Source organism: Nelumbo nucifera, chromosome 4 (assembly GCF_055504915.1).
Source record: "Nelumbo nucifera cultivar China Antique chromosome 4, China Antique-T2T, whole genome shotgun sequence".
NCBI classification, from domain to species: Eukaryota; Viridiplantae; Streptophyta; class Magnoliopsida; order Proteales; family Nelumbonaceae; genus Nelumbo; species Nelumbo nucifera.
This window is the reverse complement of record NC_142652.1, coordinates 854,829-881,297: the sequence shown is the minus strand read 5'-3', so window position 1 is coordinate 881,297 and position 26,469 is coordinate 854,829. Positions and strand designations below refer to the sequence as shown.

Sequence of the window (26,469 nt, the reverse complement as noted above, 5' to 3'; positions counted from 1 at the left end):
TCTTTTTGGGCTCTCAGTTCTCTCATCTCTCCTCTCCTCTATCCCTTCCTCTCTTCTTCCTATACAACAGTGACCAAGCCAGATAATTAGTTCCATCCAGCTTGACTGTGGTCACAGCCAGTAGAGAGTCTACAGAGGCTCCCAGAACCTGTCCTGATTCAACAACATGCTTGTTTTCAAAGTCTGAAGAGTTCATCTTCTTAAACACTTCAAAAATGATTTCAAACAGCTTCAAAAAACACCAAATGAAGACAGAACAAAACTGTGTTGTGAGCCAACCTCTATGCAGCCATACCAGTAATCTGCGTCACACCCGGAAGCTGGGAGAAACGAAGAAAATTCAGCCGCTCCTTGTAGACTTCACAGAACACCAATCCACTTAATTCGATCTTCAAGAAGGAGAATGAGAAAGACTTCAGTCACTGAGTGCCCAGGTCACTCTTGTGGGGCCCGCAATCAGATTTCTCCATAAAATTAGGGTTTCGGGCAACACACTTGAATTTGTCAAGGGGGCGACAAAGCCAGTCCTCTTCTCTCCAGAAACCACTAACAACTGGGCTGAAAAAGGTGTCTTTAACTATTCATACGATTCAGTTCTCCATACACATGGTGTATGGGAAAAAAACGAGCCTGCTCTGATACCAAGAAGAAAAACAGCCTTTTAAGAAGAAATGACTGTTTTGAAAGATGCAAAAAATCAAAAGAAAGTAGCAGAAATCAGAGTTCAAGAGGAGAGAAGATGAAGAAGAAGGTGGCGACAACTTGGGTTCAGAGAGAGAGATTTTCGAACATAATCTCTTCTCTTACACCCTTAATTCTATTTTATTAAGTTAAACTTTGGTAATTTACAGAGAAGCCCTTAGTTGGGCAGAAAATTAAAAAGACATAACATAAGAAAGAATAAGCCTAGATTAAGGCCCATTACAGCAAAGAATAAACAGCCTATGGGCCATTCTGCCCATCTTCTCTACAGAAACAATACCCCTTTGTCCTGGTAGCTAAGTTCACATCCCTTTTCCCATAAGGTGTTATAGGAAGTTTATTCTCTGCCTAACATAAGATCTTTATGCTTGGAGGAAGCTCATAAGGATTACTCATTGCAGTAAAGACCATGGAAAATTTCAATGATGTCTCCATTCTCAAGATCATATATTTAGTGATTTGTTTCTTTTTCTCATAGGTAACTATTTCGACTGCTGCTACAGTAGTCCGAACCAGTAAAGAGAAGAAGAAAGAGAAGGAGAAGAAGAAGAAGAGAAGAAAAAGAAGAAGATGAAAGAACTGTCGAACCTGATAGACTAAACCCTATCAGTCGACCTCTTAATAGTGATTAGGATCTAATTAATTGTACAAAGACTAAACTGCCCCCACTTAAGTATGGGACAGAGAGTCTCCAATAAGACTGCCACATAAGCACATAACTTAACAAAGGTGAGTTGACTAATCTACCCTTATTCGGCTAACTCTAACACTCCCCCTCAAGCTGGAGAATATATGTCATATAATCCCAGCTTGTTACATATATAGTTCACTCTCCCTGAGCTTAAGGCTTTTGTAAACAAATCTGCCCACTAATCACCTGAGCCTACATGTTCTGTGCTTATCTCTCCAGTAAGAACCTTCTCCATCACAAAGTGGCAATCAATCTCTATGTGCTTTGTTCTCTCATGAAAAACAGGATTGGATGAGATATGGAGCGCAACTTGATTGTCACAGTACAATTTCATAGGTTTATCCATGTGGAACCCGATTTCTTGTAGGAGATTCCTCAACCATACTAATTCACATGTAGTGTGTGCCATGGCTCTATACTCGGCTTCAACATTGCTTCTAGCCACAACCGTCTGCTTTTTACTCTTCCACGTCACAAGATTTCCTCCAAGAAATGTGCAGTAACCTGTAGTAGATCTTCTATCAGACACAGAGCCTGCCCAATCTGCATCTGTGTACCAAACTACTTCAAGTTTTCTTCCTGGTTTATACAATAGCCCACGGCCCAGAGCTCCCTTCAGATATCTTATAATTCTAAGAACTGCATCCCAGTGAGATATACGAGGGTTCTGCATAAATTGGCTCACCACACTGACTGCAAAGGAGATGTCTGGTCTCGTGATAGTCAAATAGTTCAGCTTCCCCACTAGTCGTCTATACCTTCCAGGATCATCAAATATTTCCCCTGTATCACTGCTCAACTTAACATTTGGTTCCATAGGAGTCTCAGCCGGTTTTGCACCTAACAGTCCTATTTCGTCCAGTAGATCGAGAACATATTTTCTTTGGCACAGGTTTACACCTTGTCTTGATCTAGAAACTTCTATACCCAAGAAATACTTCAATGTCCCAAGGTCTTTTGTTTGAAAATGATTTTGCATAAAGACCTTTAGTTTGTCGATCCCCAATTTGTCACTGCCAGTTATGACAATATCATCCACATAGACCACTAATAAAATTTTTCCGGCTTCCGAGTCATAGCTGAACATTGAGTGATCAACATGGCATTGTTTCATTCCAAAATTCTTCACCACTTCACTAAACTTCCCAAACCAAGCACGAGGCGATTGTTTCAACCCATAAATTGCCTTTTTCAGTTTGCACACCTTACCATCCTCCCCCTGAGCAACAAACCCAGGTGGTTGCTCCATATATACCTCCTTCATAAGGTCACCATGAAGGAAGGCGTTTTTTATGTCAAGTTGAAATAGGGGCCAATCATACATAACTGCCAGGGAAATTAACACACGGACAGAGCCAATCTTAGCCACTGGAGAGAAGGTCTCCATATAGTCCACTCCATACAACTGTGAATAACCTTTAGCAACAAGTCTAGCCTTCAGACGCTCTACACTACCATCTGGCAAGTATTTAACAGTATACACCCATTTACAACCCACAACATGCTTACCAGGTGGAAGAGTAATGAGCTCCCACGTGTGAGTATGCTGAAGAGCAGAGAGTTCCTCCTCCATTGCCTGCCTCCACCTAGGTGAACTAAGAGCCTCTTGGACAATGTTAGGTATGGAAATAGATGACAATAGTGAAACAAACTGGCGATGTGAGGCGAAAGGCGAGAAACTGAAACAAAATTGGAAATGGGATGGAGAGTAGAACTACGTTTACCTTTCCGTAAGGCAATGAGTAGATCAAGTCCTGAGGGTTCAGCAACAGGACCAACGACAGGATCCACGGACAAGGTAGAAGCTGGAGGGGCCGGTGTCGTTCAACGTGTATACACTTTCTGAATCGGTGGTCGTTCAGTAGGGATCTGCACTGGATGAGGTGACGAGTCAACTCCAACAGGAACACCCGGAACGGGATCACTGACCGGAAGATGAAGAGGAAGTAAAGGTGGAGACGAAGATGCTTCAGTTCCTGAGAAGAAGGGGACAAACTCAAAAAAGGTGACATCAGGACAGACATAGCACTTCCGAGTAATGGGATTATAACACTTGTACCCTTTTTGAGTCCGAGAGTAGCCAAGAAAGACACATTTAATGGAGCGTGCATCTAGATTGTCTATTCCAGGACTCAGATTGTGAACAAAGCACACAGCCAAAGATACGAGGTGTTAATGGAAATGGAGACAAAGTAGGGAACAAGATAGAGAAGGGAGACCGACCATGAAGAATGAAGGAGGGCATCCGATTAATGAGGAAACACGCCGTAAGTACAACATCACTCCAAAACCGTTTAGGAACACTCATATGATGAAGAATGGACCGAGCAGTTTCAAGGAGCTGACGGTTCTTTCGTTCAGCCACTCCATTTTGTTGAGGAGTGGATGCACATGAGGTTTGATGAATGATGCCATACTGTTCTAAATACTGTTGAAACGAAGTAAGAAAGTATTCCCGACCATTATCTGAATGAAGAACTTTGATTGTAACACCAAATTGTGTACGTATTTCAGCAAATTTCTGAAAAATGTAAAATAATTCACTTCTTTATTTCATTAAGTAAATCCATGTCATCCTTGAACAATCATCAATAAAAGTGACAAAATACTTGTAACCATTATAAGACTCTATTTTGATCGGGCCCCAAACATCTGAATGAACCAAAGCAAAAGGACTCAACATACGACTTTCAACTCTAGGACTAAAGGAAACACAACGATGTTTACCAAACTTACACGACTCACACTGTAACACCGACAAATGACTCAAAGACGGAACTAGTATCTTGAGTGCCTTGAGAGAAGGATGCCCCAGTCGACAATGCCACTGCAGAGGAGTGAGTGAAGTCTGAAGTGAAACTGACGATCCACCACCGTCAAGATAATACAATCCACCAGCTTCATGCCCCCCACCAATCTTCTTCCCCGTCTTGAGATCCTAAAAAACACAAGAGGAAGGGAAAAAAGTAACAGAATAGTTAAGAGTCTTGGTTAATTTACTAATAGACATAAGATTGAATGGAAACTTAGGGACATATAGAACAGATGATAAAGAAAGAGAAGCCATGTCAACATTGCCAACACCACAGATGGGAGAGGAGGAATCATTGGCAAGGGTAACAGTTTGAGATGTGGAAGTTTCAGAGAGAGAAGAGAACACACCTGGAGTCCCGGTCATGTGATCAGAGGCTCCAGAGTCAATAATCCAGGGAGAGGTTTTAGATGACAGGCAAGCTATACCTGAGTGGGCAAGAGTAGCAGTAGTGTGCTGTGAAGTAGACTGAAGGAACCGCTCATACTCATCACGCGGTACACTCACCATCTCCCTCCCGGAAACAGATGTAGATGTGGAAGGAGTTAGGTCTGCCTGTTGATTATCACTGACGTCAACCCCACCAGCTACAGCATGATTGGCCCATGTAGAGGGAGGGCCATGGAGATCATAACAGAAATTTACGGAATGTCGTTCCCTGCCACAGTGGGTACACTTCCTTGTAGAGTTGCTTTTTCCTTTGCCACGGCCTCCCCCTGAGTCACGACCACCACCACGGCCAAATATGGAACCACCACGACCTCCTCGGGAGGCATGTCCTCCCCCTTTTGTACCACGTCCACTTCCTCTGGCTGTCACAAATGCTGATCTATCAGACTGTGTGGGATTCTCTGTTTGTCCCAAAGAAATCCTACGAAGCCATGCAAACACTTCCTCAAGTGTAGGAAGGGTAGAGCCCCCCAATATTTGGGCCCTAACTGGTTCGTACTCTGATTTCAACCCCACTAAGAACCTTGTGACATCTAGTTGTTCCCTCTGTTGTTACTGAACCTTAACATCTGGAGTGAGAGGATGATAGACATTGAGTTCATTTATGAGGTTCTTCATACTGGCATAATACTCTTCTAGGGTTTTATTTCCTTGTTGTAGATCAAAGTACTCCTGATAGAGCTGATATACCCTTGTAGTATTATCTTGCCCAGAATACAACTTCTTGGCATGTTCCCATATGTCCTTAGTTGTATCTAAGAACATGAAGTTGGCACTTATTTTGGGTTCCATACTATTCCGCAGCCATGTCATGATTTGAGCATCTTCCTGTTCCCAATCATCAAACCCTGGAGAGTTAGCCGATGGTTTATCTTCTTTCACATGCTTCACTTTCCTCTTTGCCTTGAGAAAAACTTCCACTGACTTGGCCCATGGAACATAGTTCTCACCATTCAGTTTAATTGAGGTCATCTGTACACCTAGATAGTCAAAGGAAACCACCACACTAGGTTTCTGATCACTACAGCCATCTCCAATTGCTGCCATGATACTCTTTCAATGCTGCCTCTAATCTGAATTCCTAGTCACCAACTAAGTGCTGCTGTCAGGAGTTTGATGTTCCAGAACCTACAGCAGTCCCTAAACACAATGATAGATACACAAGCCTTTGTTCTTGTCCACATCACTACTGATTTCACAAAACCACGAACCACACCAACATTAATTCAGCACTTACTAACCACATGCAAGCCCTCTTATAACTACTCAACAGAGATTGTGCATCACAAGCACCACCACACAGCCATAGCTGTCACACACGTTACAGACCTGTCTAACACTTTTAAGAGGGCACTACAAGACCAAAGAGAACTCAACTAGTGCCACTGCATTACACCTTGCACCATTTGGCCACCTACAGCAGCCCTTACACCATTCGGTCACTGTAAACACAGCCTGTTCTTGGAATTTTTTTCAAGAACCAGGGCAACAACCAACCTAGTTCTCTAGGTTCTGATCAGTCCTCGCTGGTTCTTGAAGATTTTCAACCCAGAAATACCAACAGCACAAAGAGAAGAGATAACCAACCTTCTTTTGAGAGCTTCATCCAACCATTCACTGCTGAAGTCGTTTTCTTAAGAAAGGAGGTTCTGCGCACCAGAGAGAAAGAAGAGCTGAGATGTTTTAGGCCTAGGACGAACCAGTTTTCTCCATTGACAGCCCAGAAAAGAAAAGGAGAGAACTGAAGCACGAACTGAAGCAGGTCACGAACCCTGCTCTGATACCATGTTCCGGCTGCTGCTACAGTAGTCCGAACCAGTAAGGAGAAGAAGAAAGAGAAGAAGAAGAAGAAGAGAAGAAGAAGAAGAAGATGAAAGAACTGTCGAACTTGATAGACTAAACCCTATCAGTCGACCTCTTAATAGTGATTAGGCTCTAATTAATTGTACAAAGACTAAACTGCCCCCACTTAAGTATGGGACAGAGAGTCTCTAATAAGACTGCCACATAAGCACATAACTTAACAAAGGTGAGTTGACTAATCTATCCTTATTCAGCTGACTCTAACAGTAACAATAATGAGTTTCTTAGGGTTTAGCAAAAAAAAAAAGAGAAAGAGATTTAATGTAAAGAGAAAAGAGAATTGGAAGAGCAAGGTGAGAGGCCCACCCTCACTTATTTTATTAGAGAGATTTAATGCAAATAAGTTACAATATCACCTTCCATATGATGAGAAGCCATTGGATGGTAGTTTTGGGTATGAAGATTGGGTGCAAGATTGCACAAATCATGACATGGATATGGAATAGTATGGACTGAAGATTAATGTTAACTTTATGTTCTTAGACAATGCTAAAGAGATCTTGGAACATGCTAAGAGGCTGCATTTTGGCAAGGGCCACCAAACACATAATAGTTGACTGCCACTTCGTGAGCATAGTGAACTGAATACCCTTACCCAATACAACATCAATGCGGCTTCTCATATGCAATACCAAGTTTTTCAAATGTGAATAAACCCTAGTTGTTTCTAGGTCAAAGTAGAGAAGAAGAAAGAAGAAAGAAAAGAGAAAGAAGAAGAAGAAGGAGAGGAGAAAAGTATTCGGCCAGACTAGAAGAGAGGATGTACAAAAGTACCTCTCGTAGCCGACCCACTTGACTTTTATTCATGAAAACTTGAGTTACAAGAAAGACAATTTTGTCCCTCATAGAAGATGGGACACATAACTTAAACTCAGATACAATAGACATTTCACTTTCAATAAGATACACCAGAATGACCAAAATACCCCTGACTCGAGCATTCTAACACTCCCCCTCAAGCTGGAGAGTATATATCATATAGTCCCAGCTTGTTACAAATGCAATCTATTCTTCCCCGAGACAATCCTTTTGTGAAGATATCTGCCCACTGATTTCCTGAGCTCAAATGAGATGTAGTTATTACCCCACTTATCACTTTCTCTCTCACAAAGTGACAATCCACCTCAATATGTTTAGTTCTTTCATGGAAGACAGGATTGGATGAGATGTGAACAGCAGCTTGGTTATCACAGTATAGTTTCATGGGTTTGTCAATTTAGAAACCCATCTCCTGTAGTAGGTTCTTCAGCCATACTAGTTCACATGTGGTATGGGCCATAGCCCTGTACTCTGCTTCCGCACTACTTCTTGCCACCACTGTTTGCTTCTTGCTCTTCCAAGTTACAAGATTGCCACCCAGGAAGGTACAATACCCTGTGGTTGACCTCCTGTCTGATATAGAGCCAGCCCAATCAGCATCTGTGTACCCTACTATCTCAAGAGGTCCTCCTTTTTGGTATAACAGACCACGACCTGGAGCACCCTTTAGGTACCTAACAATTCTCAGAACAGCTTCCCAGTGAGGAACCCGGGGATGTTGCATAAACTGACTCACCACACTCACAGCAAATGATATATCTGGTCGAGTAATGGTCAGGTAGTTCAACTTTCCCACCAACCTTCTGTATCTTCCAGGATCATCAAACTCATCACCTGCATCCACACTTAACTTGGCATTGAGTTCCATAGGAGTCTCTACTGGTTTAGCACCTAACAACCCTGTTTCTTCAAGTAGATCAAGAACATATTTCCTCTGGCATAGGTTGATCCCCTGTTTTGACCTCGCAACTTCTATTCCTAAGAAATACTTTAGCTTCCCCAGATCTTTCGTATTGAAGTGGTCCTGTAAGAATTTTTTTAGCTTGTCAATTCCATTGCTGTCAGTTCCAGTTATGACAATATCATCCACATACACGACTAGCAAGATTTTTCCATCTTTCGAGTTATAGCTAAACACAGAATGATCAACCTGACACTGTTTCATCCCAAAGGCCTTCACCACTTCATTGAACCTGCCGAACCATGCACGTGGAGATTGTTTCAGTCCATAGATTGCCTTTTTGAGCCTGCACACCTTACCAGCCTCCCCCTGAGCAACAAACCCTGTTGGTTGCTCCATATACACCTCCTCAACAAGATCACCATGTAGGAAGGCATTTTTGATGTCAAGTTGTAGGAGAGGCCAATCATACATAGTAGCCAATGAGATCAACACCCGAATTGAACCAATTTTAGCCACAGGAGAGAATGTCTCCATATAGTCCACACCATATAACTGAGAATAGCCCTTGGCCACTAACCGTGCCTTCAATCGTTCCACACTGCCATCAGGAAGATGCTTCACTGTATAGACCCATTTACACCCAACAGTGTGCTTACCAGGAGGAAGGATGGTGAGTTCCCACGTATGATTATGTTGTAGAGTAGAGAGTTCTTCTTCCATGGCTTACCGCCACCCTGGAGAGGCAAGGGCTTCCTGTACAGTCTTGGGAATGGGAACTGAAGAGAGTAATGATATAAACTTGCAATGGGAAGCAGAAAGGTGAGCAATGCAAACATAGTCTGAACTGGGATGAGAAGTACAAGTACGTTTACCTTTCTGCAAAGCAATAGGGAGATGAAGATCTGAGGGAGAAGGAGCAATAGTAGGATCTGTCGACGGGTGCCGAAGTGGAGGAGAAGCCGAAGCACTTCTGCGAGTATACACTTGAGTAATTGGCGGCCTCTCTGAAGTAACCGGCATATGATGTGCATCCGCTGTAGGAGTGGGAGCTACGGGAAGGGGGTCCACAACCGGAACAGGAAGAGGAACCACAGAGGGAGAAGAAGAGACCTTGGTATTGGAGAAAAAAGGAACTGATTCAAAGAAGGTGATATTCGGGCACACAAACGATTTATGAAACGTAGGGTTATAACATTTGTACCCTTTCTGAGTAGCCAAGAAAAATACACTTCGTAGCCTGAGCATCTAGCTTGTCTACTCCAGGCCCCAAGTGCTGAACAAAACAAACACAACCAAAGACTCTTCGGGTGAGAGGAAAGGGAAACAAAGTGGGGAACAACACGGAGAAAGGGGATTGACTTCCAAGGATTGACATGGGCATCCGATTTATCAAAAAACAGGATGTAAGAACAGCATCACTCCAAAGTGCTTTGGGACATGCATATTGATCATCAAGGACCGAGCAGTTTCAAGAAGATGTCTATTTTTCCGTTCAGCTACACCGTTTTGTTGTGGGGTGTAGGCACAAGAAGTTTGATGAATTATTCCATGATGTTCTAGGTATTGCTGAAACGATGAGGAGATGTATTCTTTGGCATTATCGGAGCGAAGTATTTTCATATTAACACCAAACTGAGTGAGTATTTCAGCATGAAATTTCTGAAAAATAGAAAACAATTCACTACGGTTTTTCATAAGATAGATCCATGTCATCATTGAAAAGTCATCAACAAAGATTACAAAATACTTAAACCCATTGTATGACACCACTTTAACTGGACCCCATACATCAGAATGAATTAAAGCAAAAGGACTTGAGACACGACTATCAATTCTTGGACTAAATGAGACTCGATGATGTTTTCCCAACTGACATGACTCACAATCTAATGATGAAAGATGACTCAAGGAAGGAACTAGCAGCTTCAAAGCCTTGAGAGAGGGATGACCAAGTCTACAGTGCCATTGGAGAGAAGTAAGAGACGACTGAAAAGCCACTGGAGGGCCACCACCATCAAGGTAATACAAACCACTGGCTTCATGCCCTCCACCAATCTTCGTCCCCATCTTGAGATCCTGAAATACACAAGAAGAAGGATAGAAGGTTACAGAACAATTAAGGGACTTGGTTAATCTACTAACAAACATAAGGTTAAAAGGGAACTTAGGAACATAAAAAACAGATGCTAAAGACAATGAGGAGAGATCAACATCACCAACACCACAAATAGGAGATGTAGAACCATTAGCAAGTGTAACTGTCTGAGATGTGGAGGTGCGAGAAAGGGAAGAAAATACATCAGGAGTCCCAGACATATGGTCCGAGGCCCCATAATCAATGATCCAGGGTGAGGCTTTGGAAGCTAAACAAGTCATACCTGAATGGGCAAGTGTAGCTGTGTTCTGCTGAGATGTTTGAAGGAACTGCTCATATATTGCCCGTGGTACACTCACCATTTCCTGCCCGGAAGCACAAGTGAGTGTGGAGGGGGTTGGTGCAGTTTGCTGGCTTTCAGTAACTGTGCTACTACTTTTAGATGTAACATGGTTAGCCCAAGTGTTAGGTGGACCACGCAAATCATAGCAGAAATTAATTGTGTGCCCCTCTAAGCCACAATGTGTACATTTTCTCTGAGCATTACCCCTTCCTTTTCCACGGCCTCCAGTCCGGCCACTGGCCCGGTTAAACATGTGTTCACCACGGTTGCTTGGAGGACCACTGCTGCCACCACCACTTCTACTTCCACGACTACTCCCTTTAGTCACTACCATACCAGATCAATCAGAGAAGGAAGAATGTTCCACTGGCTCAATGGATGTCCTCTTAAGATGAGCAAAAATTTCTTCAAGTGAGGGGAGAGCTGATCCCCCAAATATCTGTGCTCTGACAGGCTCATACTCAGCCTTCAAACCCACAAGGAACCTAGTCACATCAAGTTGTTCACGTTGCTGCTGTTGGATCTGGACATCTGATGTGAGAGGGTGATACACATTTAGCTCATTGCGGATGTTTCTCAAACTTGCATAATACTCTTCTAAGCTTTGACTTTCTTGATTCAAATTGAAGTACTCTTGGTATAACTGATATACCCTAGTTGTGTTGTCTTGTCTAGAGTACAACTTTTTAGCATGATCCCAGATCTCTTTGGCTGTATCTAGGAACATGAAGTTCACACGAATCTTTGGTTCCATGCTGTTCCAAAGCCATGTCATCATCTGTGCATCATCTTGTTCCCAATCACTGAACCCAGGAGAATCAGAGGAAGGTTTCTCTTCCCTCACATGTTTGACTTTCCTCTTGGCCTTCAAGAACACCTCCACAGATTTTTCCCATGGTATATAGTTCTCACCATTCAACTTGATGGATGTCATTTGAACACTTAGATAATCTGAAGAGAGCATGATGCCTGTTTTGTTGTCATTCCCAACTCCAGTTGAAGCCATCTCAATTATGCCTCCTCTGAATGTACACCACAATCTCACACTTGTCACAAGACTTATCTCACTTACAATACCACCAACCCACTTTCTTCAACTGCACATTACACACTACACTCTAAAGCTGAAATCATTCAGTCAACACATCAAACACTTGGACTGCACACTGCAGGACCATTTACCACCAACACACCACTACTGAAATTACTCAGTCATTTCATCGAACACTTGTTCTGCAAACTGCAGAGCTGATTACACACAAGTTCTAGGGGTTCACTTTTAAGCATTAAAAAAATATAGATATGCCAGCCACCACAACACAATCAACACCGCACCACTGCTGTCGTGGACATCAGCAGTCTACCACTCTTCTTTCAGCACTCATGTGAGCAAGAAAACACAAAAAAAAAATGACTGATATGTGTATCAGTTTCACCCAGCACCACAACAACTAACTTTCGATGTACACAAAAAAAAATCAGCATTCACAGTCCATTTCTAAACACACGACAGCAGTGCCCATACCTGTATACGACTAGCCCTCTTCGTACACTGAATAGAGGGTCTACTATACCACTTCAACGACCACCACAGCACCGGCCAGAGGCATTCTCACCTCCAGGCCCTCAAAACGACAACTCCTTTTCAGCCCTTTATCGAGTCTTCAATCAGATCAACTGTAGGATGAAGAAACCTACTGTGAAGCTGGCGGCAAACCCAGGAAGAAGACAGCAGCAAGAAAAAAAAAAAACGAACACCAGACCTTAATGCTCTGATACCATGTGAATAAACCCTAGTTGTTTCTAGGTCAAAGTAGAGAAGAAGAAAGAAGAAAGAAGAAAGAAAAGAGAAAGAAGAAGAAGAAGGAGAGGAGAAAAGTATTCGGCCAGACTAGAAGAGAGGATGTACAAAAGTACCTCTCGTAGCCGACCCACTTGACTTTTATTCATGAAAACTTGAGTTACAAGAAAGACAATTTTGTCCCTCATAGAAGATGGGACACATAACTTAAACTCAGATACAATAGACATTTCACTTTCAATAAGATACACCAGAATGACCAAAATACCCCTGACTCGAGCATTTTAACATCAAACAAGCACAACCAAAGAATATCTCAAACCTGAAGTGCCATCAGTCTATAGTCAGCCCCACCAAACAGTCTGCAGCACTATTATCAATATGGATAGTAAAATATAGGTTCCCACTGACCCATAAAGGTTGTTGTAAGTAGTTTAAACACCTCTGCATCCTAGCAGCGCAAAAATCCAATGTAAAACAAGGTCTTGAACTGACTTCCAGCCCTGTAAACCCTTCAATTCATGGTCAAAAATAACTCTGCACAGCCTCATAAATAATCTATAATAGTGAATCTGACCTTTTGCATACACCCCAGCAGTCATATGCATCATACATTCAGGTTTACTGCACTTGGGACACATCCCAGCAGTCATATAGATCCCACAATCCAGTAGAGCAGAGTAGTTCAGGTTTAGACACCCCTTATACCTCTATCTGCAGAATTTAGTCACCAACAAATGGTTTTCTCTTGGTACCATGAGTTTATGACCAACTAAAATAGGAAAAAATGAAAAAAAGGGTTGCAGGTTAGATTGTACAAACCAAGATCTTCTCCTTTCAGCTGCCAGTTACTACAAACCTGCTCTGATACCATGTAAACCAATATAGATTGGAAGAAGAAGAAGAGAGAAAAGAAAAGAGAGAAGAGAGGAAGAAAGAATATAGAAGATTGGGAGAACATCATAGTGAGCCTGGTTGCACCCACTCTATTATTATATTAGGGTGACATAATAAAAGAGGAAAAGACATAACTACCCCTGCATCAATAATAGAACAGTTTACAACAATGATTCCAGGGTTGTGGTTGACTCGATTGAGAGAATTGTCTAGGTCTCCTTGGAAAGATTCAGTAACCATCCCAAAATGGTATGGTCTCTGTCTCTGTCATCAGATTGAAGCCCTTGTTCAAATAGGTTCCAAGAAATATCAGTTCAGTTGTAGATAATCTTGCCCCTGAGGAGTGAGCGAGTTTTTTGGCACACATCAATGCTGGGTAGTTTTTTCGTTATATGAAATATAAGAGAGCCCATCACCTCAAGGTTGCCCTCCTCTCTACTTATTTGTATTCTCCTAGGTGATTTTTACCTATTGTCTCCTTTATTTTCCTTTTAGTAAATTTTCCATTTTCTATTACCAAACAATAAGTATAAGATATTTTTATCTAAACTAACTAAATGTAACTTCCAAGATTACCATAAATCAGATTATCAAATGCATGATGTACCATGAACTATGATTACCAAAAAGTGATATTCTAAAGCAAATTATAAGTAATAAATAGTAAAAAACCACTTACTTTTCTGAAAGGCGTTCCAGAAACAAACGGTAGGTAAGCTGAGGGGCAGCTCCAACAAAAATACCACCAATGAAATGGACAACTGATGTTGGTTTTGAATTTCTTGGTTTTAGCACCCATGCTCCCTGATAGAAAATAATCCCAATTAATTTAAAAGGATTACAGAATAGGTAAAATCATAAAAATCATTTTCAAGAATAATATTTGTAAGAGCTTTAACTGCTTAATCAAGCTTCTTGAAACTAATCAAAATAAAAAATATTTAAGATCTTTCAGCACAAGTGTTGAAACAACTTCATCTCTGAAGTATATCCACACAAGAGAAGAAGTTTTATTTGAGAAAAGAAAAGGAATCATTTGAAAAAGGAGAACAGATATCAAGTCTACACTATTAGTTCTGTTTTTTAATCAATAACAAATAATTGTTTTAATTCAAAAATTAAGGTGGCCAATGGCTTAGCCAATTTGAGATGCTCCCATGGTCTTGATAGTGTTTGGTTTAACTTCAATGAGCTTCCTATTCATGTGCAGAGACTTGTTAGTGATGACTTAAATGGGATGCTCACATTTAAGTCAGACTTGTAGCAATGCCAGGCCCTGGTATTTGCCATAAAAATTGTTCCTGTTCACTTCAGATTTGCCAAAGCGTCAGCAATTGAGTTAGCTGAAGCAATTCACATTGATGCCAAAGCAATGGCTTCTCTAATAATCTATTTCAGACTACAAGGACCCTCATCTTTTTTCTCCATCCATCCCATGAGCACCTTACAGTCTCCTTCAATCATCAGATTCATCAATCCTTGAGATTGGGCTAATTTTAATCATACACCAATTGATCCTGTAAAACTCATTATAACATTCTCAAGATGGTCTCTTGCCAAACCTATGCCCAATACTACCCCGAATTGACAACATCAAAGCTGAATTTCAGCTTCCCTGCCTCTGGTGTTGACCATTAAGTTTCAATACAGTTCTTTCTCAAGGAGGCTAGCCCCACTCTATCCTGAACTCCTAGTATATCATCGGTTTTAAGACCTTTAAATGCTTTGGTAGTGAGTACCCAATTAGCCATCTTAACCATACATTTTCTATGGTATTGTACACATCTCTTGAGTATTATCAAAAAATATTGCATTCCTCTCCCCACAGAGTCCACAGCACAGTTGCTCTGGTATAAGACAACAAAATTCTCCCTTTTTGGTAATGCCGAGGTTGAACATGATTGCTGAATAGCTCCATTTTATTATTTGGTCAGTACCATATTGATTCAAAGAGGGTGAAAAAATGATTCCACAGTCCACACCATTGATGATTAGGGACAAGAAAGAAAAAGATGTTCAACACTTTCCCCCACAAGAACACACACATGAGGGCAAAGGTACCATGATTTTCGTTTTCTTTGATTACGTATTATGATTATAAGAGTAGCTTCCCATACAAATGCTTTAAATTTTGGTGTTCTGGGTCAATTCCAGATCTCAAGAAAGGGAAAGGAATAAGGATCAGAAGGAGAATTATTGAACTCTAAAGAAAGATTTACAAGTGAAATAGCCCATAGGATCTGGTGACCAAACTCTACTGCCATGACCTTCTAATTGAAGGAAAACTTGGTTAAGGTTTTTAATAAGCTGCAGACTTCCTCACTTTTCCCCTCCCTCAAGTTTCTTTTGAGTCCCAAATTCCAAGATAACCCATTGGGTGAAAGAGTCACAAGGTCCCTAATACTTCTATTTTTATGTAGGGATAAAACATAGAGTCTAGGGTACTGCATAGTAAGAGGCATATCACCCGACCAAGTTTCTTCCCAAAATTTGACTCTATGACCTGTAACTGGACCAAATATTATAAGCTGACACCCTGTTGTTCTTTTCTAATTTGATTTTTTTTTAATTGGAAACTTGTTTTTCAATATTGGTTTCCCGATGAGTGCGTGGATCAGAATGAAATGCACAGCATTTTGAGTGAATCCTGAATTAGTTCTACCTTGCTTGAGAGGAGTGCAATTCCAATAGAAATGGAATAGATAATTGTTGTTACAAACAGGTCAGCTAAGTCACTTTTAGTTTTAGGTACTCTCCATTTCATATTCTAATGATTCAGAAAATATTTAGACCTTTAGCAGAAAAATCATTACTGATTCCAAAGAAAACTTGACATATGGATATGCTACTTACAAAGTACCACAAAGTATAAACATTTTTTTACTACTCAAATATACAGACTACTAGCCACAACCATCCATAAGTAACAGCTAAAAGTTGAGCTCACAAGACCTCAATTTCACTCCAATCTCCTGAAGTTCTCCACCCACTTTGGGATTGCCGTGCAGTTTCAGTAATTAATCTGCAATTAGAAAATAAGAATTAATTTATTTTTTCAAATACCGGCCAGATAAAAACATTATATTTTTCTTCTAAATAGGTAAATGAATTCAATCATAAGGAGTTCTTGTGAGAAAGCATTATTGTATTGGTTCATGGTATAGATACATGGAAGTGGAAAATAGCCAATATCAGCATCCTTAATTCCAGTTGAATCTATTCCTTGCCATTAAGGTTTATTTTTCATTTATAGATTCTATATGATAATGCATGGAACTGGTAAATAGTCATTTCAACACCAACAGTTCCACTTGAATCTATCATGCCTTGCCTTTTAGATTTACTTTCCCACTTTTAGGATTCTATAAGATTTTGGCTTAGTGTACCACTGAAAAAGGTAGGATTTGAATCATGGACTGTAAGATCTGATCTGAATACAAAATTTTCCTTCAGGTAAAGAAAACTTAAAAACTGAGGTCAATGGCAAGAATAGAGGGCAATGAGATCCTGTCTGGAGAAGGAAAGGAATTTCAGTTTCTGAATCCACATTCGGGTGAATTGTAATGGGCTGGATATAAATGAATGGGTTGCTGGATTAAGTTCCAGTATTTTATGTAATGATTTAATTCTCAATTAATGAAAGTAATTTCTGTTGCTGATATTAGGAAAAAAAAGAAATCCACATTTGGGTGGACGATAGCTTACTGGTTTTTGATGTCAAAGAAGTAGAAAAATCTAATGTCTTTCATAGTGATCAGTGATGCTATAAAGAGAACATCAATAGTGCTCTTTGACAACCTATGCAACCACTTCTTCAAGCTTGGTGCATGACACCTTTGACAGCTTTTTCTGTTGATGTATTGTTATATGGAAAGTTTTTATAATCTAGTGTATGTGTGGGTGTTGCCTCGAAACCCTACTTGGGTGTACCTTCTTTTGTTTTGATTAATGAAAATTTTCTATTTACTTATCAAAATGCTATAAAGAGAATACAGAGGTTGATAGGAGAAGTGTTAACTGGAAATCTGATTAGTTAGGCTAGATTCTTGTAGAGACTAGGAGTGTCAACGGTATTCGAAAATCCAATTTCGAATTCGAGATTCGACATAATCGAATCAAATTCAGATAATTCGAATATTTGATCGGTTGAATTTGGATATGACCTGATTCGATTCGATAAATATCTGAGTTCGACCAATTATTTAAGTCTTATATATAATATATAAAATATTTAAATTTTTATATAGTATATATATATGATAATTAAATTATATAAATAATTTATATATTTATGTACTTTATATAAATAAAATATTTATTTTATATATTTATTAATTACCTAAAATAATTAATTAGTCGATTCGAATCTAAGTGAATATTCGAATATTTAATCAAATTCGAAATCAAATATTAATTTTCAATATTCATCAGATATCGAATTTTTTAATCAGATTCGAATTTGGATATTGTCTGGTCTGATTCAAATTCGATCCGTTTACACCCCTAGTAGAGACTTCAGACATATCAGTTGCTCAGCTAGAAGCTGATTTCTTTATTGGCAAGAAGTAGGTGAGATTTATGGAGAAGAGGAGCTTGAAATTGAACCAAGAGTATAAGGTCAATTGGTAGTTGTAGTCTTGTAGAGCTTAGGGGAGGGTAGAAGGTAGGAGACACGATGGATATTGAGAAGGTCAAAGATGTCAACTCATTTGACGCTAAGAGACATGTAGCTGATAGGTGAATTTGATGGTAGTGGTGAGTTCCAAAAATAAGATGGATGGAGATACAAGACATGCTTTAATGGAGTAGTCGATCAAGACTACAGTCAGTCTTGGATTCCAAAGGATTTCAGATTGAGAAAAGTAGAAGGAAAGAGGGAGAAGAAGAAGAAGAAAGCAGAAGTACACAAGGGTTTTGAAAAGGAGGGACAGATCGAATGAATCTGCCGCCGCCACTCTCTCAATATTTATATGTTATGTTCACTAATTGTAGGAAAGGGCAGAATTGCCCTTAATGCTTACATGGCAAATAAAACAATAATAAACTAAAATAACAAGCTGTCTAAAATAACTACCAACTAACACTGACATAACTAACAAATATTACGAACACCGTGGGGACCACAGCCGTGGGGCCCACATCAGTGTTCTCTACACCCCCTCAAGTTGGGAACAGATATTTGTCATTCCCAACTTGCATAGGTCTGCCTCTAACTTCTTCCTTGGAACAGCCTTGGTGAGAAGATTTGCGAGCTGCATGTTGGAGGTGATATACGGGAGACACACTTCTTGTGATGAGACCCTTTCTCTGACAAAATGTCGATCAACTTCGATATGTTTAGTTCTGTCATGCTGCACCGGATTGTGAGGTATATTAATAGCCGCCTGATTATCGCAATACAGCATCAAGGGCTTCTCATAATCAATACCCAACTCTTCAAGTAGTGATTTCAGCCATAGGATTTCAGCTACTCCATTAGCCATTGATCTGTATTCAACTTTGGCACTAGAGCGAGAAACAACACTTTGTTTCTTACTCCTCCAAGAGACAAGGTTTCCTCCTACAAGGGCACAATATCCAGAGGTAGACCTCCTGTCATCAACACACCCAGCCCAATCAGCATTTATATAGACCTCCACCTTCATGTGATTATTATTCTTGAACAGTATACCTCTACCTGGACATCTCTTCAAGTATGCTAATATTCTCTCAACTGCAAGAAGATGAGTAGTTCTAGGGGAATGCATGTACTGGCTGATAACACTGACTGCACAACTGATGTCTGACCGTGTGAGACAGAGATATAGGAGCTTTCCAACCAACCGTTGGAACATAGCTTTGTCTTCAAGAGGCTCTCCACCCTCTGCACTGATCTTGTGATTTTGTTCAATGGGTGTATTTGTAGGCTTGACACCTAACTTTCCAGTTTCTGCCAACAGATCTAGAACATACTTCCTTGAGAAATAAATATCCCATGTTTAGATCTAGCAACCTCAATACCCAAAAAATATCGCAGTGCACCAAGATCTTTCACCTCAAACTCTTGGTGAAGGAGCTGTTTGAGGGACTCAATCTCATTATTATTATTCCCTGTCACTACAATATCATCCACATATATAGCAAGCAAGGTCAAGGAAGAGTTCACTCTTTTAACAAACAATGTATGATCTGATTGGGCCTGTACATAGCTGGATTTTCCAAGGGCTAGTCTGAATCTATCAAACCAAGCTCTAGGGGACTGCTTTACTCCATACAATACCTTATTCAGTCGACAAACCTTCTTACCTGTCTCTGCATCATAAAATCCAGGGGGCAACTGCATGTAGACTTCTTCCTGTAAGTCTCTGTTGAGCAAGAGCAAGAGAAGAGAGGAGAGGAGAAGAGAGAAGAGAGGTGAGTCGAGAGACTGAAAGCCCTCCAGAACTTAGGGGGCGAATGAAAGAAATTATTATTTATACTAGTCCAGTCAAACAATATAAACAGAAGTGAAATTACAACAGTACCCTTGTGGTACTAAACCTGAATACACAAACAACTGTCAACACTCCCCCTCAAGTTGAAGCATAGATATCAATCATGCCCAACTCGTCACAAAGATCATGATGTCTGGAAAGGTTTAAACCCTTTGTAAAGATGTCTACAAGCTGGTTCTCAGAAGTGACATAGGGGGTACACACTTCGCCTATGATAACTTTCTCTCTGATAAAATGCTTGTCAACTTCGATGTGCTTTGTTCTATCATGTAGCACCGGATTGGCAGCAATGCTTATAGCTGCTTTGTTATCACAAAATAGAATTATAGGTTTGGCCACTGGGAAACCCAACTCCCCCAACAAATTCTTTATCCACATGCCTTCAGCAACCCTGTGGGCCATAGCACGATATTCAGCTTCAGCATTGGATCTAGTCACCACATTTTGCTTTTTACTCCTCCATGTAACAAGGTTGCCTCCTATAAAGGTGTAGTAGCCACTGGTAGACTTTCTGTCATTTTGGGATCCAACCCAATTTGCATCTGTATAAACTTCAACTTTCAAATGTTTGGGCTTTTGAAATAACAAACCACTACCCGGATACTTCTTTAGATATCGGAGGATTCTCTCTGCTGCTTCAAGATGGGAAGACCTAGGAGCATGCATGAACTGACTGAGGACACCAACAGCATATGCAATGTTTGGGCGAGTCATAGAAAGGTATAACAATCTCCCTACAAGCCTCTGAAACTGTTTCACATCCTTGAGAGGTTCACCACAGCTGTCACCTAATTTATGGTTGAGGTCAATGGGAGAGTCAACTGGCTTCACCCCCATCTTCCCAGTGTCCAGAAGTAAATCTAGGACATATTTCCTTTGAGAAATGAAGATACCCTTCTTTGATCGGGCGACTTCAATCTCTGAATTTCATCCTCCCAGTCACTAGTAACAATTATGTCATCCACATATACAATTAGAGCAGCAATTTTACCTTCTCCTCTTTTCACAAACAGTGTGTGATCTGATTGACATTGCCTGTATCCTTTCTGTTGAACTACCACATGGAATCTGCTGAACCAAGCTCTTGGTGATTGTTTCAGCCCGTATAAGGACTTCTTCAACTTGCACACTTTCTGTTCATTGCCTTGAGCTAGAAAACCAGGAGGTTGAATCATGTACACTTCCTCTTCAAGGTCACCATTCAAGAATGCATTCTTGATGTCAAGCTGGTGTAAAACCCAATCCAGATTAGCCGCAAGAGAGAAAAGGACTCTAATGGAATTCATCTTGGCAACGGGGGCAAAAGTTTCTGCATAATCAACTCCATACACTTAAGTAAATCCCTTTGCCACTAAGCAAGCTTTATACCTTTCCACTGTTCCATCAGCCTTATGCTTGACTGTGAACACCCATTTGCATCCAACTGGAACCTTTCCCTTAGGAAGATCAACAAGTTCCCATGTGCCATTTTTGTGAAGGGCATTAATTTCTTCCCTCATGGCATTTCTCCACTCAGGAACTGAAAGAGCTTCTGCCACATTCTTAGGGATAGGGACACTGTCAATAGAGGTAAGGAAAGCACGGAATGAGGGTGAAATGTTCTCATAGGAGACAAAGTTGGAAATGGGATGTTTAGTGGTGCACAATCTAACACCCTTCCTGTGAGCAATAGGGCGGTCAAGATCATTAGCAGTAGAGAAATCATTTTCAATAGATTCAAGAACATCATTGGGAGCCAAAATACCTGAGTGAGTATGATCCTCCCCCGAGGAGTCTGGTGGCACTGGAGGAACAACTTCCAGATTCTCTACAGCTCTTGAATTTGGTTGGCCTTTGCGACGACGAGAAAAAACACGAAAAGGCGGAGGGTCAGGGAGAGAGGGAAGCTGAACCAGTTTCTCCTCATGCCTACACTCCCCCTGAGGAGAAACAGAATAGAAAGTCTCATCTTCAAAGAAAGAAACATCCATGGAGACATAGAATTTACGAGAAACAGGATCAAAACAACGGTATCCCTTTTGAGTGAAGGAGTAACCAAGAAATATACAAGGGATAGCATGAGAATCCAATTTCCCACGGGTGGGAGACAGATTTTGGACAAAACACCGGCAACCAAAGACACGAGGAGGAATAGAAAGAAGAGGAGCCTTAGGAAAGAGAAGTTGATGTGGGGTTTTGTACTCTAACCGACGAGAGGGCATACGATTTATAAGGTAAGTGGAACAAAGAACAGCTTCAAGCCAAAACCGTTTGGGAACATTCATATGAAAAAGTAAACCCCGAGCCACTTCAAGGAGATGTCGGTTCTTCCGTTCAGCCACACCATTTTGTTGTGGTGTGCGGCCACAAGAGATACGGTGAAGGGAACCATGCGAAACAAAAAACTCCGTGAGGTCACTATGAAAAAATTCTTTTGCATTGTCTGATTGAAAAATTTGGATTTCAGTTTGAAATTGAGTGAAGATCATCCGCTGGAAATCTTGAATGATTTTTGGTACTTCTTCCCTGGTTCGCATCGGGTATACCCAAGTATATCTAGAATAATCATCAATGAGGGTAATGAAATACTTGTAGCCACTCTCAGATGGTAAAGTAACAGGGCCCCATACATCAGAATGAACAATGTGAAACGGAGATTTAGATTTACTATTTCTTTGAAGAAAATGAGTTCTAGAATGCTTACTTAACTGATACGTTTGACAAGAAAAATCAGAAACAGACATTGACAAACAGTTATGGGAATACAACTTTCAAAGACTCAAAAGACAAATGACCAAGACGACAATGCCATAAATAGACCTTTTTCTTACAGGACTAACTCATAGACTGACCCATAGACTCTGTAACATGAAGACCAGCCTTATTCTCCAGCATGTAAAGTCCATCAGCCATACGACCCCTACCAATCGTCCTCCCCGAGGCCAGATCCTGAATCACACAATGAGAAGGGAAAAAAGTCACTGAGCAATTCAAGGAATTAGTAACACTACTAACAGAGAACAAATTAATGGGAAATTTTGGAACATGAAGGACATCAGAAAGGGTAAGACCAAGAGGAAGAGAGAGAGTTCCTTAACCAGCTATGGAAGAGTATGATCCATCGGCTAGTCTCACCTTGTCTCTTCTAGAAAGAGGGTGATAGGTTTGAAAGTAAGAGGATGTACCAGTCATATGTTTTGATGCTCCAGAATCAATGATCCATGGAGAGTCAGGGGTGTGAGAAGCAACATGGAAAGCAGTGGCAGGGTTACCTGACGTAGATGCAAATGAGGTTGAGGGAGGAGCATCCATCTGACGAATTGCTCTACCATAGAGCTCTAAATGGTCACGGAAGGAATTCATAATGTCCTCCCTCGGGTCAGGTCCAGTGAGAGGTGTCTGAGTCACAGTAGAAATGGGGGGCTGATTCTCCCGAGTAGCCATGTTGGCCATGTGATGTTTCTTTGTACTTTGCTGTCCGTACTTCTTATTCACCTCTGAACCTTGCTTCTTAGTCAGATCTTGAGCCCATTTTGGTTTCCCATGAAGATCCCAACAGGTATCTTTGGTGTGTCGGGGTTTCTGGCAATGAGTGCACCACAATTTTTCCTTTTCTTCTGTTTTTTTCTGGAGATCTCCTTTCCGGGAAGAAGATCCCACACCAGTAGAGACACCCCCTTTTGCAACCAACACAACAGCATCCCCACCAGGGTTGTTCATCAAATTTCTCTTGCTTTCTTCAGACTATACAAGAGCATAGACTTCCTGAACAGATGGGAGATCCTTAGAGCTGAGAATCTGAACCCTGATAGATTCATACATAGGATTCAGACCATGTAAGAATGCAAACACCCTTTGCTGGGAGACAAGCTGCTTGTACTTCTTAGCATCCTCATCACACTTCCAATCCACACTCTAGTAGTGATCCAATTCCTTCCAGACAAATGTTAAGTCTAAGTAATTGTAGAGAAGATGGGTCGAATGGCCCATAGACTATCATTTCATGTTATGTTATGTTTCTCTTTGTTTTGGGCCTTATTCTGAGCCCATACTCTGTAATGTTCTATTTTTTGTATTTTCCTGCCCACTCAAGGGCCTCTCTGTAATTTGTCAAAGATTAACTTATTAATAAGATGTTTAGAGTGTTAGAGAGAGGTTAAGTTCGAACCTCTTACTCTCTAACACTCATTGCCGCCAACTCTCTCTTCTCTTCCTCTCTTGTTTGTTTATTTTCTATTTTGCATCTAATCTCAAACAGTTCCATACATCAAGTGGATTGTTTTTCAACTTGGTATCAGAACAGGCCATTGCTTGGCGTGTCCCTCATGTGGTTCTAGTTCAGCCAACTGCACGAGGAGGTTCTAGGGCTGAAAGTTTACAGTCATCCGCCTGGTTCTTGGAGGTCATTGGAGGGTGCTCAAGTTTCTATACACTTGGAGAAGGGTTTGGTGACCAGGAAGAATCAGAGAGCAAGTTGTTTGGCCTGATTTGAAATCAGAGAAAAAGAATTTCGAAGTTATCTCAGAGAACAAGTGTTCGGCCTGGTTTATAGTTCAAACCAGAGACTCTCTTACTGTAAGTTTTTTCTCAGTCCTTTGCTGGGTTATTTTTTTGTTGTTTGGGAGGACTGTTAAAGCATTCAAAGCCCACCTCCATTCGGTCCACTATTGCTGGACTGATTCTACTCAGAAATTTCTGGGTTGTTTTGGAAGTGCTATTAGGCTGATTATTGGACTGTTAAGCTGCTGAAACTGATCTAAACTAAGTGATACTAGTCTCATCTTCATCCCAGCCTCTTCTTGGACCGATACTGAACACTTTGAAGTGGTTTTCTTCTAGTTAACAGTAGGCTGTTAACTACTGCACACTGAGTGTTCGACAAAAGGTCTCTTAAGGACTGTGACATTTTTTTCTTCTCTTTGGGACAACAGCTGTTGGGAACCTGAAATACCTTGTGATTGGAGGTTTGTTGGGTGTTCTTTGAAGGCTGAAACAGTATAGAAAGAACTACCATCGAACTGGACTGTCACAATTATCAAGATTGAACTGATTCTGTGATCTAGTTGTTGTTGCCTATTCAATTACATGATAGACTTCTCAAGCCTTGAAAACAAGAATGCTGCTGAATATGGACAGATTTTGGGAACCCCAACCGATTCTATGCTAGCTGTAACTACAGTTAAGTTTGATGGGACCAACTACTTGGCTTGATCACAATTAGTGAAAATCCATATTTGTAGCAAAGGAAAATGGGGTTTTATTTCTAGGAGCAAGAAAGCTCCTCCAGAGGATGATCCATCTTATGAGAGATGGGTGCAAGAAAACTACACAGTGATTGGGTGGCTTGTGAACTCAATGCAGCCACATATTAGTCAGCATTATCTGTGGATGAACTCGGCTAAAGAAATCTGGGATAGTGTTGCAAAAACTTACTCCCAGAAGTTGAATGTTGCCAGAGCCTACAAACTGAGAAGTGATGTGAAGAATCTAAGACAGGGGGAGAAGTCACTTGCAGCATACTTCTCAGCCCTAAAATCTCTATGGCAAGAGATTGATTTGATAGAGGATGTGACATGGGATACCCCTAAGGATGCTGAAACATACAGGAAATTGGTTGAAAGGAATAGGGTCTTTGAGTTCTTGACAGGGCTGAATTCTGAATATGACATTACAAAGCACAACATCTTGTCCAAGGAAGATGTTTCATTGTCTCAAGCATATGCTCTGGTCAGTAGTGAAGAAAGTAGGAGGCAAGTGCAGGTTCAAGGAGTCAGTACCAATGATCATTTTGCAAATATGGGAATTAAACCCAAAGGGGTTACAGGAGCTCCTAGTGGCATGGGAAAGGAGGTGGTGTGTGAATATTGCAAGAAGCCGAAACACACCAAGGACAAGTGCTGGAAATTGCATCCCAGTCTTGTCCCTATCCGATTCCAGAAGAAGAATGATAGTAGAAAGTCAGGAAGTGCACATGCAGCCACAAGTACAGATACAGAGGTTGAGTCTGCCAGTGGACAATTGGCAGCCATGAAAGCTGAATATGAAAAGTTTGGAAAGATGATCAGCCAGCTTGAAGGTGTAACTTCACCATCCAACCCTTCTGGAAGTCCAGCCACCACCGCATTTGCTCACTCAGGTATAAGGGCTTCTGCTAACCATGCATCCACCTCAGGTAATCCCAAGACCCCTTGGATCATAGACTCCGGTGCTTCTGATCACATGACCAACCTCTCCACTTTGTTTGTTTCATATGATTTGCTTCCTGGTCGTGACAAAATCACCTTAGTTGATGGTTCTCTTGCCCCTATTTCTGGCAAGGGAACTATCAAGCCTACAGACTCCTTACTCCTATCTTCCACTCTTCATGTACCTAAGTTAAATACCAACTTATTATCTGTAAGTAGCTTGACCAAGTCATTGAATTGCTGTGTAACATTTTTTCCTTCTCACTGTGTGTTTCAGGACCTGAAGTCTCGGAAGGTGATTGGGAGTGGCCATGAAGCGAATGGAATATACTTGCTCGACACCCCTAGCCAATGCTTTGATCATCCCAAGAATGTTGCTTTTGGTTCTACTTCTTCAGAGTCTGTCAGTCAAATTATGTTGAGTCATTGTCGGTTGGGTCATTTACCTTTTTCTG

At 40.9% G+C, this 26,469-nt stretch overlaps 1 protein-coding gene across 1 annotated transcript in view; it reads right to left on the bottom strand.

Moving 5' to 3' along the window:
- The window catches only part of LOC104591937 (Gut esterase (DUF1350)), a 97,649-nt gene that overhangs the window by 49,206 nt on the left and 21,974 nt on the right, over window positions 1-26,469 (bottom strand). Inside the window, exons 2-3 of the mRNA XM_010251093.3 lie at window positions 16,330-16,399; window positions 14,057-14,181 (exon numbers count right to left, since the gene is read on the bottom strand). Of these exons, the coding sequence (XP_010249395.1) occupies window positions 14,057-14,181; window positions 16,330-16,399 (195 nt within the window). The remainder of the gene's footprint in view (window positions 1-14,056; window positions 14,182-16,329; window positions 16,400-26,469) is intronic.